At 35.2% G+C, this 18,332-nt stretch overlaps 1 protein-coding gene across 5 annotated transcripts in view; it reads left to right on the top strand.

Moving 5' to 3' along the window:
• ATP2B3 (ATPase plasma membrane Ca2+ transporting 3) overlaps positions 1 to 17,811 on the top strand; it is a 123,942-nt gene extending 106,131 nt beyond the window's left edge. For 2 of the 5 annotated variants that reach the window (XM_063432719.1, XM_063432718.1), the window contains 8 exons: positions 110 to 216; positions 981 to 1,172; positions 2,265 to 2,478; positions 2,571 to 2,782; positions 3,775 to 3,882; positions 5,623 to 5,805; positions 8,589 to 8,742; positions 17,246 to 17,361. In XM_063432719.1, the coding sequence (XP_063288789.1) occupies positions 110 to 216; positions 981 to 1,172; positions 2,265 to 2,478; positions 2,571 to 2,782; positions 3,775 to 3,882; positions 5,623 to 5,805; positions 8,589 to 8,742; positions 17,246 to 17,271 (1,196 nt within the window). In that variant the 3' untranslated portion in view covers positions 17,272 to 17,361. Of the gene's footprint in view, positions 1 to 109; positions 217 to 980; positions 1,173 to 2,264; positions 2,479 to 2,570; positions 2,783 to 3,774; positions 3,883 to 5,622; positions 5,806 to 8,588; positions 8,743 to 17,245 lie in introns of all 5 variants that reach the window. The other 3 variants (XM_063432717.1, XM_063432715.1, XM_063432720.1) reach the window with 2 other exon arrangements.
• The last annotated feature ends 521 nt before the right edge of the window (positions 17,812 to 18,332 follow it).

Genomic DNA, 18,332 nt, shown 5'->3' with positions numbered 1-18,332 from the left:
ATTAACGCAACACGGTAATATTTTAAAATGCCAGTAGAGGCACTTTTGGTCAACAGCAGGAATACCGAGCAAAACTCTACATATGATGTTTTCTTCCAATTCTCTCCAGGAATAATTGACAGCACTGTTTGTGAACAGAGACAGGTCGTGGCGGTAACGGGAGATGGTACTAACGACGGTCCAGCTCTTAAAAAAGCAGATGTTGGTTTTGCAATGGTAATTGGTCTTATATTATTCTTTGTTGACACACTGTGCTGTTACATAATCCAAAAACACATAAAATATACAAAACATTTTGTTATTTCGAGTATACCTAAAAAGGGGAATGAGCTCAGTGGAGCTTCATCATAAAAAAAGTACATACTTTTTTATGAATAGTAAACTGCTGATTGGCTTAGAGCGCCAGCTAACCGTTCTAGCCTATCAGCGGTGCCTCTGCCCGGCGGCACTCTTCACTTCCTTTTACTCAGATTCAGAAGCCAGATGCTTTTTGGTGGACCTGGAGATCGGCTCTGGAGGCAACCTTCAGGTAAGAGTTCGCACGAAGGTGTCCTCGCACCATAACAACTTAATTTAGTTAAAGTTGTTATGGTGACCGGGTTGTCCCTTAAATTCATTACAAACAGTTATTCTGGTAACGGTAACATGTTTAGCATATATTGGTTCAAGTTTTAGTCCAATATAACTGGGGTGGAAATATAACTGATCATTTTTCCTATTCATCTTTCGGGCTGCAATTTTTTAAATGTTTACATCAAATTATGTTAATGAAGTAAACAAAAAAAATGACAAACGATCACATCTGAACAATTACGCTGTCTTTAGAACGGGGGGGGGGGTCATAGGATAAAACAGTCTCTATTGTTACACAACATTTTAAAAATGGAACACTGAACTGGATGTGCCAGTAAATATATTTTAATGCATGCTGTCTGACACAAAAAAATAATAATTAAAATGTGCCTTTTTTTCAACTTCAGGGTTTGGCGGGTACTGACGTTGCCAAGGAGGCTTCTGATATCATCTTAACAGACGATAATTTTTCCAGCATAGTGAAGGCCGTTATGTGGGGTCGCAATGTATATGACAGCATTTCCAAGTTCCTTCAGTTCCAGCTGACAGTCAATGTAGTTGCTGTGATTGTGGCATTTACTGGAGCCTGTATTACTCAGGTCAGCAGACTTTGGGGAAGGTGGGGAAGATCTATAAGTAACCACTGTGAACAGCAAGCGAGACTTGTGCAATTCGTTTAATTCCAAATTGGATTTGGTCCGAACTTTGGATGATTAGGCAATTCGGAAGCGTCACAATTCACGGAAGCCTAAAACGAACAGGCCCATAAAGAATCTAATCTAATTGTTCTAGATCCATTCGTTTTGACAAGGATTACAAATTAGGGAGTTATATACTAAATAACTGAAAAAGCAAAATTAATAAAAGGGTTTTTCTTAATTTTAATCCTTCAGCTGTTTAGTATATATTTCCCTAATTTGTAATCCTTAAATATGGCAATCCAATGTATGGATAGCAAATTTGGGAGTTATCTACTGAAAGAGCCCTTGTAGCTGTTTAGTAGACAACTCCCTAATTTGCAATCCTTATGTGGGATTGTCATAATTAAGAATAAAGAATTAGCGAGCTTAAACAACAAAAAAAGAGCAGAATTAAGAAAAGCTCCCTTATTTAGCAATTGGTATCCTTTTGGCTTCCCACATAAAGATTACAAATTAGGGAGTTATCTGTTAAACTGCTGACATATTAAAATTAAGAAAATGGCTATTTTCTGCAGATAAATCCCTAAATTGATGCTTTTTAACTTTGTGACTGCCACCTTCATTTATTGCTTTAGGGAATAGTAGGAATGAGAATTTTCGAAAATTAAAATAATTTTCAGACAAATTCAATTCACTTAAAGGATCACTATAGGGTCAGGAACACAAACATGTATTCCTGACCCTATAGTGCTAAAGCCACCATTTAGGTGGCTTTCCCCCCTTAGCCCCACTATAAAAGTTTAAAACTCACCTTATTTGCGGCGCGGGTCCGCCGGCACTGGCTCTGCCCCTTTGTGACATCAAAATGGCAGATTTTTTGCCTATCCAATGCTTTCCCACTGGTGAGTGAGTATAGTGTCCCTTTAAATTTATATTTTGCGGAATTCGAACGAACTGAAACTAGAAAATTAATCAAAACTAATTGACATGTAATTTCAAATGTGATTAAGTATTAACTTCTCCAATTGTTCATAATGTGTCTTTTTTCAGGACTCTCCGTTAAAAGCAGTCCAAATGCTTTGGGTGAATCTAATCATGGACACATTTGCCTCTCTGGCTTTAGCAACGGAACCCCCAACAGAATCACTACTTTTGCGAAAACCTTATGGGAGGAACAAGCCTCTAATATCTCGCACAATGATGAAAAATATACTTGGTCACGCTGTCTACCAACTCATCATCATCTTCACTCTGCTCTTTGTTGGTATGTGTCAATGAATCGTTTTCTCTACCATCACGGGATCCCCGTTTGCAATACTTTGAATATTAAACATGTCTCAAACTCTTGGTTCTTAGGTGAAATCATTTTTGACATCGATTGCGGCAGAAACGCCCCACTCCACTCACCGCCCTCCGAACATTACACCATCATTTTCAACACCTTTGTCATGATGCAATTATTTAATGAGATAAATGCTCGCAAGATACACGGAGAGAGAAATGTTTTTGATGGTATTTTCGCAAACCCAATATTTTGTAGCATTGTGCTGGGCACTTTTGCAGTCCAGGTGAGAATGAATTCATGTAATGTTTATTTATTTGCGAGGTTTATTCAATAATCACCAGATTGTAGTGAAATGAAAACCAGAATGCAAAACGTACTCAAAAATAATTTGTCGATTTTGAAAAATTCTCCAAACTTTGGTTTTACGCTTTAATGGCTCCTGAATAGACCCTTTATGTATTTATTTATTTAATTATTTTTTTTTCTGGGACGAATGCATTGAGATTCTTTTTTTTTTCTTCTTATATTACATGTATTTTATGTATGTTCTGGGGGCAAAAATAATGCAATACAGTTGCCAGGTTATATAATAAATGTTTGCACTGCAAAAGTAAATAAAAAATTAGCTAGAACCGTACATTACAAGCTTCACCTCTGCAAAGCAAATACATGCTAGTATTTTAACTGTACAGTATACATTGTTAGAGTGGCATATTTTCCCCAATGTCATATAGACCTCTCATGTTTGCCCCCTACACCACCTTATGTTTGTTACCCAGTCTTTTTGTCTCACATTATTGCCATCTGCCCTCATTGTATCCCTATTTTCTCCTCCATACCTACATTTTCTCTCAACCTCCTTTTGCTACTATGACATTTTTATGTTTTAAAAAAAATAAAATAAAAAGTGTCCTTCAAATACCATTCTGACGAATATCCCCAGTGACGTCTTACCTGTACCTCTGTTCATCAACTCCCCTCCAAATGTCCTGTAGCAATCAAAACGGCCCCATGCACCTTCCTACACCTTCCATCCCCGTTCTGGTGTCTCGTAATATCTGTGTGAAGCAAAATTAGGTCAGGAACACAAGGGAACTGCAAAAACATCCATATTGGAAAATTAGCCGAGATGGACAATATTTACAATAAGTCCCATAGTATTTTGAAGTTAAAATAAAATGCAAGTTTAGTAATTCAGTAATTTAACATTCAACAGTATGCATGCAATGTCATATTATCCTAGTAAATAATCTCTATATGATTTTCTTGTTTCAGATTTTGATTGTCCAGTTCGGAGGGAAACCCTTCAGCTGTGCACCTCTTAATACTCAACAGTGGCTTTGGTGTCTGTTTGTGGGATTGGGTGAACTTGTATGGGGACAGGTGAAAATCAATGACATGTCATTTCAAATGTGCTTAAGTATTAACCGTTCACCCCTAATTGTTTAAAGAATATTTCCCGTCCCAAAAAAATACCCACATATTTTTATTTTACTTTAAAAAAAAAAAAGTCTATTTAACTAAAGATGAGCAATACAATAACTGATATCAGTCTATATGTTTAATACATGGACATGACAGTGTGCTGGCAGCCATCTTATTTGCTCTGTTTTGAGTTACCAACTAGCTGCCATTTTGTAATGGACTAGTAATGTCACAAGCTCTGAAATCAGAACTAACACCTTAATTGTGGGGTTTAGAGGCCACCAAACACGCAGAGGCCTTAAAATATTAACTTTTTATGAAAATTTATGAATATATATCATCACTCCATGCTTTCTATTCAATATAGGTTTAGAAAGCAACTTAGGGAATTATGTCATTCATTCACAAAATTGTGTGTCTGTGTATTTCTGTATATTCTGGCATTTCTTTATTTATGAAAGCCAAGATATGGCAAATAATAATATTTGCTTGTTTGTTTGTTTTTGATAAAAGATTATAAAAGGTGTATTTTCTGAGGTAAATGTATTCACGTATGTAGATATTTACAAAGCCATATATTTACAAAGCCATATCAGTAAGGCTATAACAACTTTATAAATATAAAGGATAACTTTTATAAATTTGCAGGGTACATGGAAGGCTGGCACACTTTCAGTCTCCTACAATGACTGCAAGCAGACATTATTGTCTCATTATTTTAAAGGGACACTGTAGACATGTCATCTCATTATATTGGTGGATCCCTCTTGCGCTGTCGTTCCATTCAATGATAAACTGTTTTCGAGCTGCTTAACACTGAATGAGGGTCCCTGGCCATCCACAGCTCGGCCCCTACTGGAAGTATGGCTAAAGCAGAGATTACACACTTCCTTGTAGCCATACCAATTCATACCAGCAGTTGGTGCTGTAATAGGCTGAAATCAGTCAGTTGACACTCTAAAGCAATCACAGCCACCTAATGCTTCCTCATTTATCCAAACAGCACAGATTTGGATGAGCTCTTGGGGATTATTGCCTATCATTAAAAAAATGAAAACTGTTAAACGCTGAAAAGAAAGACTGTGCCTGGGACTCCAGACACTATAACCACTTCAATGAGGCAAAGCAGTGGCAGTGCCTACAGTGTCCCTTTAAGTAAGGTGTTAATGTTTAGTTTTTTACTTTTACTTAGTTTTTACTTTTACTTTTAGTTAGAGAACATTTCCAGTTTGGTTATTTTGAAATTAAATTTGAAATTCACTTTGAATTCTATCTTTAGTAAATAACCCTGCTAGTCTCTTTGGTCTTCTCTGCTTCACTCCTTGCACAGATTGTAAAAAATAAATAAAACTTTTTTTTTTTTTTTTAAAAGAGGCATATTTTCGTATTTCCATAATTATTGGCTTTTTTAAATGGGCTGTGAGAAAAAGAGTGGGCTCAGTTGCACAACCAGTAAGTGTTATCAATCGATTTCTAAAATTTCTAAAATCTAAAAATAATCCCCAACTCATTCTTTGCAGATTTTTTTTTTTTTTACAACATTGCTATAAAGGTTTGAATTTTGCAAATTAGTTTTTAAGTCATCACGACTTACCATTATTATTTGCCCCAAAAATTCAAACTTTGAAGGAGTTACAAGGAATCTTTGTCAGGACCTATGTTTCATCGCTGACAGTTTTTTTTTTTTCCATTGTACAGGTTATTTCCACCGTTCCCACAAGTCATCTGAAGTGCCTGAAGGAGGCAGGACACGGACCGGGGAAAGACGAAATAACAGACGAGGAAATGGCTGAGGACGAGGAAGAAATTGATCATGCAGAGAGAGAACTTAGACGCGGACAGATTCTTTGGTTCCGTGGCCTGAATCGAATTCAGACTCAGGTATGACTGATAAAACAATTTAAGCCTCCTGAATTGACTCACAAGGAGAGTTTCTGAGCAAAGCATATCTCTAATACACATTTCCAATAAATGTTACGGATTTGTGCATGCATTAATAATATAAATGCTTCATTTTGATAACTTTTCTCTCTCCAACCAGACCACCAGGACGAGGAGTCAGAAAATATTTACAAAAAAAATAATTAAAAAAATACTAATTTCTTTGTGCCCTGTTCAGACCGAATCAATCATATACTTTTTTTCTTTCATTACTTTAAATTATAAAAGAAACGAGCTATATAGGAACATAAGCTTATTTACACCCATGTACTAAGAAATAAAAATCAATGTTCTGTTCTATGGCAAGGCTTTCAAAGGAACTTTGTGATATATAAACAGAGAGCCCCAGTGTAACCCAAAGCTAGTTTTTTTTTGTACATGTAAACGAATAAAAAAAAAATTATAGATTTATTGGTAGCTATATTTAAAGGGACTCTGTCAAACATAAAGATATAGCCTAATTTTTATCTGCAGATAATTTAATGTATATATTGTACTGCAAAATGAAAAATAAATCAATATAGTTGCAGATTTATTTATTTTTTATAGTATTTACCCGTCATCCAGTTCGGAATAATTAGATGTGATATGACATCCCTGCTTGTCCTGGGAACATACACGTGTGCTTGACATCCAAACAGCAACCTCTAGTGGCCAACTTGAAACCAGATATCAATAAAGTATCCTATTTTATAATATCTGCAAATTATTATTATTAATATTATAAGCATTTATATAGTGCCAACTTATTTCCCAGTGCTTTACAATATTAGATAGTGGGAAATTTAACAATAAATGAGACAATTACAAAATGTTGCACGAACAATAGGTTTATGAGGAAGGACCCTGCTCATATGAGCTTACAATCTAGAGGATCTTTATGTTTCCAGCCTGAAGATTCTTATTTGACTATGATAACTAGTCTTGACATTAGATGTATTTATGGGATGTGTTTCCTATGATTCTTTGCAAACCATAATAAATTAAGTGCATAATTACAGAAATTTGTAATCAATGTAGAATTATATGCAATTGGACACGGATGGAAAATATTAAACTATACAAAACTATTAGGAAAAATGTTTAAAGGAAAACAGTTGTTTTTGGGGAAATACAATGAATACACTTAAAAAGTGTTTCTTTTTTGACATTATTTAAAAATCTAAAATTACACACACATTCATACACACGCGCACACACATTCATACACACACACACACACACACACAAGGTTGACATGTAGTGAGTTTTCTAAAGAGTGAAATTGCACCTGCATCAGTGTCTCAGCTGGTGTTCCCTATTAGCAGCGAAGATACAGTCAAGGGTTAGAGTCATTGGTTAAACCCAAGTAGTAAAGTTCTTAACTTTCTGATCATTTTACTTTCTTACGTTGGTTAGCCTCAAGTATTAAACCATTAATTACTGATCACTTAGATTCTACGTAACAACTTGTCAGATGTGATCAAATACCTGACCTGACAAATACCTGACCTCATGTATCCCCCAATTTGTCAGGACATAAGAAAATGTCTTTAAGTCACCTATATTCAAACAAGGGTCTTCAGCCTGACATATTAACACAATAACCACTAATTGAAAGGATTACATATTTGCACGCCATTGTAAAAAATTTAAGTGTTGGTTTTCATTCAGACCCTAATAAGTAGCTAAAACCATTGAGTCAAAAACATCAAGCAAAGTTCATTGTGAAAATACACATTTTAATTTTAGATTACAGCATGTTAATATTCCCTTTAATTGGTAATGAGGGTAATATCAAGCTTCCTTAGTTGAGGCATGGTAAAAAAAACAATCAATCAAACAAGTTGTCTGCAGTTGTCGGATGTAACGAGCACATCTGTGAGACCCTAGAAAGAAAACTACAAACATTACAAAAGTCTATGAGATAGTAAGAGAATGAGAGATGTATTGAAGAAGAATGAGACGTTAGAATGAAGTGAGTAAAAGAATAAGAAAGACGCTATAACATACTGAGTAACAAAGTGAGAGCGATGGCAAGATAGTAAGAAAGAAAATGAAAATGGGACAGATTTCAAGATAATAAGAGAATGAGGCTATTAAACTGTGAGAGAAAAAAATCAAATTTAGCATAGTTTGCAGAAGAATGAGAGAGACAGTAAAATAATGAGAAAGACAGTGAACAAAACACGAAATGTCATAAATCACGGTTGCTGCGCAAGAGAATGAAAAAGAAAATGAAATTGATAGAGACCGTGACAGCAATTGCTACGTAAAAGAATGGAGAAAAATGATGGTGAAAGATCTACCATGACTAAGAGAATGAGCAATGATAATGTAATACAAATTTAAAAAAATGAAAGAAAAGAATGAGTGAAACAATAAGATAGGAAGATAATAAGAGCAAATCAGACGGAGATTGAATGATGAAAGGGAGAGATGCACATGGAAATCTCAAATAATCTGGTCTTCTAGGAGGACCGAAAAATTATTGCATAGACGTGTTTGCTGCTATAAACATATACCAGTAGTTGTAGACAAAAATTGGTAAACATCCGTGATTATTTTATCAGCCCACGCACGTTTGGCATGAATTGTTACGCAGTTAATGGTTGTTTACTTGAACTTTTATTTTCCTGTCCTCCCTGTTTCCTAGAGAAGATTTTTTTTTTTATTTATTTTTTTAACTTATTTCCAAGAACGAAAAAAAAAAAAGAAACATTATCTCATTCTCTCTCCCACAGATGGAGGTAGTGAGTACCTTCAAGAGAAGCGGTTCATTTCAGGGTGCCGTGCGTCGGCGTTCCTCAGTCCTCAGCCAACTCCATGATGTAACAAACATTTCTACTCCCACTCACGTAATTCTCTCAGCTGCCAATGCCACCAGCTCTGCTGGGAGTGAGTCCGATTTCCTTACTGCTCATCAGTAGTAATATTTATAACCACACCTTTATAAGAGTTATTTTTTCTTTCTTTTTATTCTCCTTTTTTTTTTTTTTTTTCTTTCACTTTTGCATTTACACATTCACTGTGATAATTTATTATAATCAAGGTTGGACAAATTTGTGTTGAGATTAGCGGCTGGTTTGATTTCTTACAAACTAGGAAGGGAGGTAAACGGATTGAAGTTAATCATCTAAAAGTGAATAGAATGTTGGGCCACAGTATTAAGTAGTCCACAACTAAACTGTGACTTGAGATTTGTCCAGCCATGATTATTTTTATTATAATTATTCATGTATTGCTTCGTCTGGTCTTTTTCAGTCAATGGCGTGCATTTTCCAAAGCCATATTCTTATTTATATTTTTTACATATTTTGTTATTTATATCTCTCTCTATATATATATATATATATATGGTATTTTGCTTCTAGCCAGTACTAGTCATGCTCTTTAAAATATTTCTTTGCATTTTGCTTACTCACACAGCTAAGTATGTTCCCTTGCTAACTGACAACTGCTAACTGACAACTGCTTTTTAGTTGAGCTTCCTGTGATTTATAATTTTTGTGTGTGTGTGTGTGTGATTTTCCTAATTTTTTTTAAAGTAACCCGAAACAATAAAATCATTTTGCTTCTTTTATAGTAAAATATACTTTTTTTTCTAATCAAAATGTTTTAATTTTTTTTTTTATAATAGAAAATAAATTTAGAAAATATTTTTTTTTTCTAAAGTTACAGATTATTCTATTCCCCAACAGCCTCTATCATCCTAAAAAAAAAAAAAAATGGAAGCAGACAGGAAATCGTATTGATGAGAGGAGTCAGGCCCATTTGGAATGAATCTAGTAGATTTTAACCAGATCTCATAGATTGATTTGAAGTAAAATTATGTCACTTGAGAGCCGATTGGATTTATAAAAAAGGATATAAATATGTTTGCTTCTATAAAATAAATAAAAGTACTTTGTCATGTTTAGTGTATATTATTTCTATAATTTGCAAACATATAATTGAAAATGGGCATGATCCTCCAACAGCCAATATTTAAAATTTCCTAACAGCCAATCTGATTTGCCTCCAGTCCATGAAGAGTAAGCTCTTTGCATAGATGAGAAACTATTAAATTTCTTAAAAAACTTGTTTTTAGAACCCTATGCGAAATTAGAACCTGCTGCAGGTCAGAATAGATTTTTGCCATCAAGTAATTATCAATGAACGTTATAGCCTTATTTATTATGGTTGGTGTGTTTTATAATACATTACATGTGTAATGTGATGAAGCTTGTATTCCACAGAAAACAAATATCTTAACAGCCAAATAGAGGTAGAATCAATTCCCAGACAGATACAAATCCCACATGCTGTTGGAAAATCATGGATAGTGCTCACTGGCAATATGCAGAAAATATAATAATTTCGAGAGTTAATGATTTACTTAATCATGCTTCCAGTAATAATAATTCAAGTACCATACCTTTCAAAGTTTGTAGTCAGGAAAGGGGTGGCTGGACCTAAGTGGGCGTATCGATACTACGACCTGCACCACTGGCATCACCCAAAGGAACAAACTCACTAAGAAGGGGCCGGGGCCCACACAAATAAGAGGCATGTCAGTCTTGTGTGAATGCACACCAAGGTGACTACCAATCCTACTGGCCAGTCCCACTAATGGCTGAGCATTCACAGAGAACTGTTGGGTTGCTCTGTGCATTGACTCAGTGACCTTATTGTGACACAAGTGCGTCTAAGTATGTGCTTGCGCTACGCTTTCTAAGAACAGCTCCTTGGTGTCACTGGTGTTTTAATTGTTTTAATTAGAGATCATGGACAATGTGACAGCTCTAACCTCAAGGATATACATTTTTATTGTACAGCAATCAATGCAGTTTATAATTTGCTGCTATTTTTAACGCTTTTTGTCACGCATTTAAAGCAGAAAGCTCAGTAAATAGCTGGCATTGTACACATAACCAGCATATGACAAAAAATCTTTGCAACAATCTTTATTTTGATTAATTCCTAAGAGCACGCTTCCAGGAATTTTCGACAAAAATAATATTCCAAACAGAAGAAATTTGCATTTAAAAAAACCTCAAATAATTATGTCTTCCTACATGACAGTCTGTGCTTCGTGCACACTGCCATCTACGGCAGACATCTTCTTCCATCATACACATGCCATGTGCATCTACATTTGCATCACGTCAACATCCAGTCCTAAAATGCATTGTGGTAAGAAAAAGGCATAGTTTTATTAAATATTAAAAAGAAATGTAAGAAAAATTTGTCAAAACTAACACAGAAGAGAATTTATCAAAATTCCTGTAGTATGCCAATAAACACGTGACAAAGGTAAACCTTCGAGTATGGGCCCAATTTAAAACTTGATATATCAACATTGCTTCCGTTTTTCTTGACTCATAGCTGTGCATACTTTTCTCCTATTTGCAGCAATCTTCAACAGAACGATAATTGTTAACACTTTCTTTCCCATCAGGATCCTTTGAGACGCCATCTTGTGTTTGGGAGCCTTGTAGTTGATGTATCATTTCAGGCTCTTATTCTTAAACATTTTTTTTTCCATCACATTTTATTTTCCTCTTTTTTTTTTTTTATGGCACACATCTAGCGAATCCTCTGTACAAAGAACACACCAACTCTCTCTCATATATATGACAGAAACAGTCATTGTTTAAGCAAAACATAAAAAAAATACCATTGAGGAGTTTATTCACAAAACAATATTAGTTGTACAGTTTTAACCAGAATAGATACCATCAAGACTGGGCTGAGAATCAGTGAAATTCCTTTGATCAACATATGTAAAAAAATGAGTTTCTGAGTTACAAATATTCTAAAAAATTTAATCCTGAAAATAAAAAAGTAAAAATGTTTTCGAAAAGAAAAAAAAAAAGTATTATCTTAAAAAAAAAAAATATTAGACAAATTTTTGCAAGGTTAAAAAACATAATTAGGCTTTAACATTCCTATACCAGAAATTCCAACAGTGCAATGCATGGATGAGCTTTAGTCTCATATTATATAAATATGGTTTAAAATGCGTTAGGACAATTTTACAAGGTCCGTTAAAGCCTGAAATGAAATGTCAACTTAAGTGCTTAAAAGAACCCCCGTGCATTTCATGTTTACTTATACTGCACAAAACAAGTATTTACTCCTTCAGACTTTCAGTGGTCCCAAGGATGGAAACCGGCTGACCCAGCTCTTCTCTAGATGGAGCATGATCTGCAAGAAGTGCTTTTCCTATAAATATATATATTTCCTTGTGCCACTCTGTTTTCACTCTTAAGCTCATTTTCTTCTTTAACCGTATTTGCCTAATGCTGTCATCAATGCAACCACACATTTTTCTTCAAAAGTTTAGGCAACATTCACACTCAACACAAGAGAATAAAACCCAAAATAATAATCTATCAGAGGACTATCGTAGCAGTCACACACTAATTACACCTCTAAACAGTTAATCTATTCTCAGACTGAAATGACTAAGTGAATATACTTGTCTCAACAGTAAGATCAATGCAGTTTAGCTATTGATGAAGTACCTGTTCTTTATAGAAAACAAAAAAAAATTCAAAGTAAGAAAGTCACAGAAAAACTCACAAAAGTGAATTGAGGCTCAAGTAATTTCACAACAAGAAAGTGAACCAATGATGTTTGAACTGAGTCTGAATATACTAAGTGCTGTAGAAGGGGATTTAAAAATGAAACCCCATGATTTTAAAGACATACATTCACAAGTCACAAACTTAAAAAGCCATGCTCGTAGCTTCTCATTACCATCATTTACTTGGCAGATCCAGGTGTTTACCATTCTGTGTCCCATTGGCTTACCTACCTAACCCCGTTCTTCATCTCTTCCATTCCTTCCCTCCATGAGGCATGGAAGATTAAAATCATCCTCGCATGCTCCGATCCTTATTCCACAAGAGGCCGGTCAGTCAAAGCTAGTGCCTTTATGCAGTAATGATGGGCTTTAATACTCGAATGTTTACTGTGGCTATAATGCATGATAACAAATTTTGGGCTCCACTTCCAAGCAGTCAAGGCTGTTTCACTGTGTGGGCCGAGTCTCCTCTTGTTGTTGCCTTTTTTTTACAAATCACGCTAAACACAATCATCATAAAATATATTGATTTTTATTTAATTTTTTTTTTTGTCCCTTTTCTTCTTCCTTTTATTTTGGGTCTCAAGTGCAGCATGAACGCATTTCCCTCATACAGAAAAAAAAGCTTTATTTTTTCGTCTATTGTTTTAACTTTTGTTAACTGTTATTTTTTTTTTTGTTCCTTTGTTTCAAGGCATCCATTAGCTTTATTTTCATTCTGTACACAATTTTATTTTTATTTTTTTAAATATTAAGATGTTTTTATTTCTCTGTAGCATGTTTTATTTTGTATGCGGTGATGCTCACTCCCATTATTTTTTTCTCTTTTTTAATATGGACAGTGCCTTTCCAAAAAGTTGGACACCTTTCTCCATTGAACCGACGTAGAAAATAATTCCTAAAAAGACAATAATCGATGCAATGAAAAATATTTTGAGATATTTTTTTGTTTTGTTTATAAAGGCGGCAAACCAAAGTTATTTATGAATTCTCCAAAGTTTTAATGAAATGAAAAGTTTGCTGTGTAGACCAGCTCTTCAATGGAGAAAGGGCACTTGAAAATGTGAAAAAATAGTTTGCAATAGATGCAACATTGACAATAACAAAAGAATATCGTAATATCTGGAGAGAAATATGAAAAAAGCACATTTCCTTAGTTATTTTGTTATATAATGGATAGCTCAAGGGGAATTCTGTATTCCCGCTGGGTTTACACGACGGTAAAATAACAATATGATCAAGCAATTCTTCATCTCCTGTTCCTTTATTGGTGCTCAAAAACATTTTGGTTTCCTCCAAAGGGAGTGATGGACCATCTTGTTATTTTACAATTATCACTCGTTTTGGTGGACCATCAATGTTGGCGGTGAATGGAACTCTGCGTATTGAGTGTACAGTACAATCAGTAGAACATTGTTGCCGATAACACGTTCCAAACAATCCAACAAACTTGTTTCCCCACTAATTTCTTACATCGCAGGTAAGGATTCATAAAATCCACCAAAAATGTATAGACTTTATTTTAATACTTACCTAAAGTGGGCCTTGTCATCCATCATTATATATGTATCTATAGAGGAGATTAAATATTGTGCGAAGCACCTTGGTGGAGTCCTCAAATTCCATGTGACATGTAGTGGGAAAAGGGAGGAGAAATATATGGTGCAGTATGTCAAATTTCCAAATTAAAAACAGAAGGAAATACACTTACAGTGTAGGGAGCTATCCCTGAGCTCTAGATGTAGCACCTGGGCAATACAATCCCTGCCTATGGATATAATAATGAAATCTTGGCCCGACCGAATCAGGTATGCATATGTAACATAAACACAAGAGCAAAAAATAGTGCAATATGTCAGGAAACCAAAAATCAATAAATAGTATAAAAATGCACACTCACATTTGTTAGAGCCCTCTAATAGCTCTTTGCATATGGCCTGGAGTGGAGTAATCCTAATTCTTAGGATATAGGTGCAGGCTTCTTTCTTTCTATGGGTAGGTAAAATCCTCGCCGTAGATATAAAAAACAAAATATAAAATATAATGCACTATATTTTTTTATATTTTGTATATTTTGTTTTACAGCAAGCATCACTTTCTTTCTGTTTCACAAATGCAATACTGAACCCACTTAGATTCTGGGTTTTACCATTTTACTCACTTTTGGGAACAGGACCACCCCGACAGTTTTGTAGTTTTTTTTCTTTGTGCTTTTTTCATTTTCCCTTTAGATTATGGATTTCATTTCATGGCTTCTGTATTGTGTCTGGTGTTCCACATAGTGAATGTATGTTTTATGAAGTAGTCTCTTAGTAAAGTATCGTACTTCTGTTCCAGTATCTTTTACGTCTCATTAGTACTTTATTGTTTTGTACACGTGAAACGACATATTCCTATATTTCTGTCTAGACTGTTTGTGTAAATAAAACATGTGTACCCAGTCATGTCCCATTCACATTTTATATTTTCTACTCAATCCATTTTACCCCATAAAAGTTATTCTAAAATCTGTGTCAGAAAATCTGTGTCAGACAACAATAATGTATGAACGAAATGTTATTGTTCATCCAAAAAAAAAATGATATATAATGCTAAGAAATTAATTCTGTATAACTAGAATACCATAAGGAAAGGGAAAATAAATCAACCAAATTTAAAGTGTTGTTTTTTTTACACTCCAAGCACCTTAACCACTACAGCTCACTGTAGTGGTTATGGTGTCATAAGTACTCTAACATCACCCATTGTAAGTAGTCAAATCATTTTCGAATGGTTTGACTTCTTACCTAGGATCTGATGGGCACCACTCCCTGAATCCACTACTAATGAGAGAGAGCCGGAAGCTTTTGTATGCAGGGCTTAGCTCAAGAGAAATAAGGTAAAGGACACTTTTGTCATCATAACCACTAGAATGACCTGTAGTAACGAGGCTGATTTTAGTGTTCCTTTAAAACAGCTAGAACAATTTACAAGACATACCACAAGATAAATATGCCAAATATTTTTTAGTATTTAACTGTATGCCCTTTGTTAATCATATGAATCTCTAGAAGGTGAAGGATGTTCAACTTCTTATAGAAATTGCACTTCTCTATATCTTGTCCCAACAATAACAGTGGAATAATTTTGTCGCTTTAAGATATAATTTGGCTATTTTTTTATGTTAAATTGCTTACAGTGACAGTGATTTTAGTACAATAGATGGTAGGAACCGCACTCATTCCCAGCGGCCACGGGTGCTCCAGAGCAGGACCAGCAATCCCAGAACAATAGGTAAAAAAGAAAAACTCACAGGCACTCCGAATTCAAGCCGCAGGCAGTTTTATTGTAACAGAATGCAAAGCAACGTTTCGACCAAAAAGGTCTTTTTCAAGCTGAGCTCAGCTTGAAAAATACCTTTTTGGTTGAAACGTTGCGTTGCATTTTGTTACAATAAAACTGCCTGCGGCTTGAATTCGGAGTGCCTGTGAGTTTTTCTTGTTTTACCTAGTTATTTTAGTACAGGCTTATCTCTGCAACTGATCTCTAGGGAAAGACCTCTGAAGTTCAGCTGCTCGTAGTAGGTTTCAGCGTGCTAACCATTTATCCCGAGGGAGCGATGAGTTCACTGGAGAATCCCACCAAGATGCTCCAGAAAACGCTAGTGATGTATATTATTATCAGATTAACACTTTTGTCTCATTATTTCAACAAACCCCATATATGGTAAAATAAAATGCAGTGCTGGGGTTTCAAGAAAAAAACAAAAAAAGGTTTGTCTCACCACCTTCATAAATCATACCCACAAACTTTCCAACTGTTCCAATTTAGCGAGATAGTACCTATTTTTGGCTACTATCACACCTTACCGACTTTGTTCCCTAGTGTCCTGCTTTTGGGGATGCCAGGAAACTGTCCACAGAAAGCACAGTGTGAATGCATCATCAGAAACAGAAGTCCCTGCATGGTCCTCCCTTGAGAGGCCTGCCTGATTGGCAGCAAGCTTGAGTATGTTCACGCCAAGTAGATCTGCCAGTTCTTTGGTTATCCCTTTGCACATCTTTTTGGTCAGGTCTGTACTCTTTGGGCAGGTCCATTGATGCAGCTGTCACTGGCCCGTCACCCCGTTTTACCCCACCTGTTATCCTGCATCTTTAGGCTCCGATGTTGGAGAAGTATGTATGCATCTTAATATGAAGACCAGCATCTTAATATGTATGCATCTTAATAGCAAGACCAGCAAAGAATGCACTGGATGTATATTGCCAGTTCATTCACAGCTTTTTAGTGGAATTACTGATCACGATACACTATTCTACTCAAAACTGAAATATTGCATCTAAATTTTATTTCAGTTTTTCTATCGTCTGAAGAGAAGAACTTGTTAAATATCATTAAGGAGGTCATCAAATATAATGAATGTCTCATGACTGTCATGTAGCATTAATGAGGAAGAGCCCATATATATTATCTCTTTAACCTTAATAAATCCCTAACTACTCAATCGTATTCCTAGTCTGCAGAAATATCTGAAATGCGAAATGAATACATTTTCCCAAATAGCATGTACAAACAAATTAACTGATGAGACATTATAAAATAAATTAACCGCAGAGTCCAAAAATATAAATATTTTTCTGTCATGGATGAACAAGTACATACAATTATTGTGGACTGAAGCAAGTCAAATTTAAATCTTAAAACATGGCATCTCTAATGTGTGTTTTTTTGTTTTTCATTTCCCTTTAACTCCTCCTGTCATCCATTTTCTACCATACTCTTACAACACCAACCCATATTTTTTCATTGTTTTTTTTACTGTTTTCATCAACCTAACATAAACCTTTTCAGATCCGAGTGGTGAAAGCATTCCGTAGTTCCCTCTACGAAGGCCTAGAGAAACCTGAATCAAAGACCTCTATTCACAATTTCATGACTACCCCTGAGTTTCTGATCAACGATTATATCCATAACATCCCCCTTATTGATGACACAGATGTGGAAGACAGTGATGAACCTCCGGAGAAAGTGCTCTGGTCCATCCCACCTCCTTCTCCTAACAAGAACAACAATGCCATAGATAGCGGCATTTACTTGACCACAGACACCAGCAGGTCAGCTGCCTCTTCCAACCCTGAAAGCCCTTTGCACAGTGTGGAGACATCTCTCTAACAGAATACCAAACTAGTCTTCAAGAACAGCGAGAAATAGGACTTTTCGGACTCTTCTCTCTTTTTTTCCCCCTTTGTTTTCTTTTTCTTTTGTTCTGCTGGTAGGTCAGCAAAGCCAAAATGAAACAACGAAGACAACAATAGTCAACTCTGCCAAGCAACAACAAAAGTAGTCATGATACTCAAGACCAAAATGTGTTACGATTCCTTTAACAGATTGGGTATAGATACTTCCAAATGAACAAATTCTCAAATTTGCAATCATAAGCTCAAACTGCATCTCAAACAATAAAATCCTATAAAATTCTAGATGTCAGTTCGGATATGTGTAAATACTGTAACTGAAGAAAAAGAAAGGTGATGCCAAAGTTCATTAGATCAGGCAGGGAAGAGATTAGGGGCTTTCAAGTGGAACTCTCAAACACATAAAAGAAATATAAAAAAATGTTTAAATGTCAGTTATATCACTTCATCTGCAGCCATTTTTATTCTGGTTTCCATCATTGTGTCTTTAATCATCCTTTAATATATTTATATATGAGCTGATTATTGTTAGCAATAGAGTACCAATCAAATGAAAGGTGTGTCTTCAGCTTTGCGAACGCACCCATTAGACATCTTGGCTTTTTGAATTTTTGTTTTTCTGTCATCTTGCCTTTTGTTTATTTTAATTTTTTTGTTATAACATAGGACAGTTGTTCTCAAAGCAGTCCTCGACAACAAGCATCAAACCATGTTTTATTGATTGTTCCATTGGAAAAGAATTA

The sequence above is a fragment of the Pelobates fuscus genome, chromosome 9 (assembly GCF_036172605.1).
Source record: "Pelobates fuscus isolate aPelFus1 chromosome 9, aPelFus1.pri, whole genome shotgun sequence".
In the NCBI taxonomy this organism is placed as follows: Eukaryota; Metazoa; Chordata; class Amphibia; order Anura; family Pelobatidae; genus Pelobates; species Pelobates fuscus.
The sequence above is the reverse complement of the archived record's forward strand: the minus strand, read 5'-3'. Positions and strand labels throughout refer to the sequence as shown.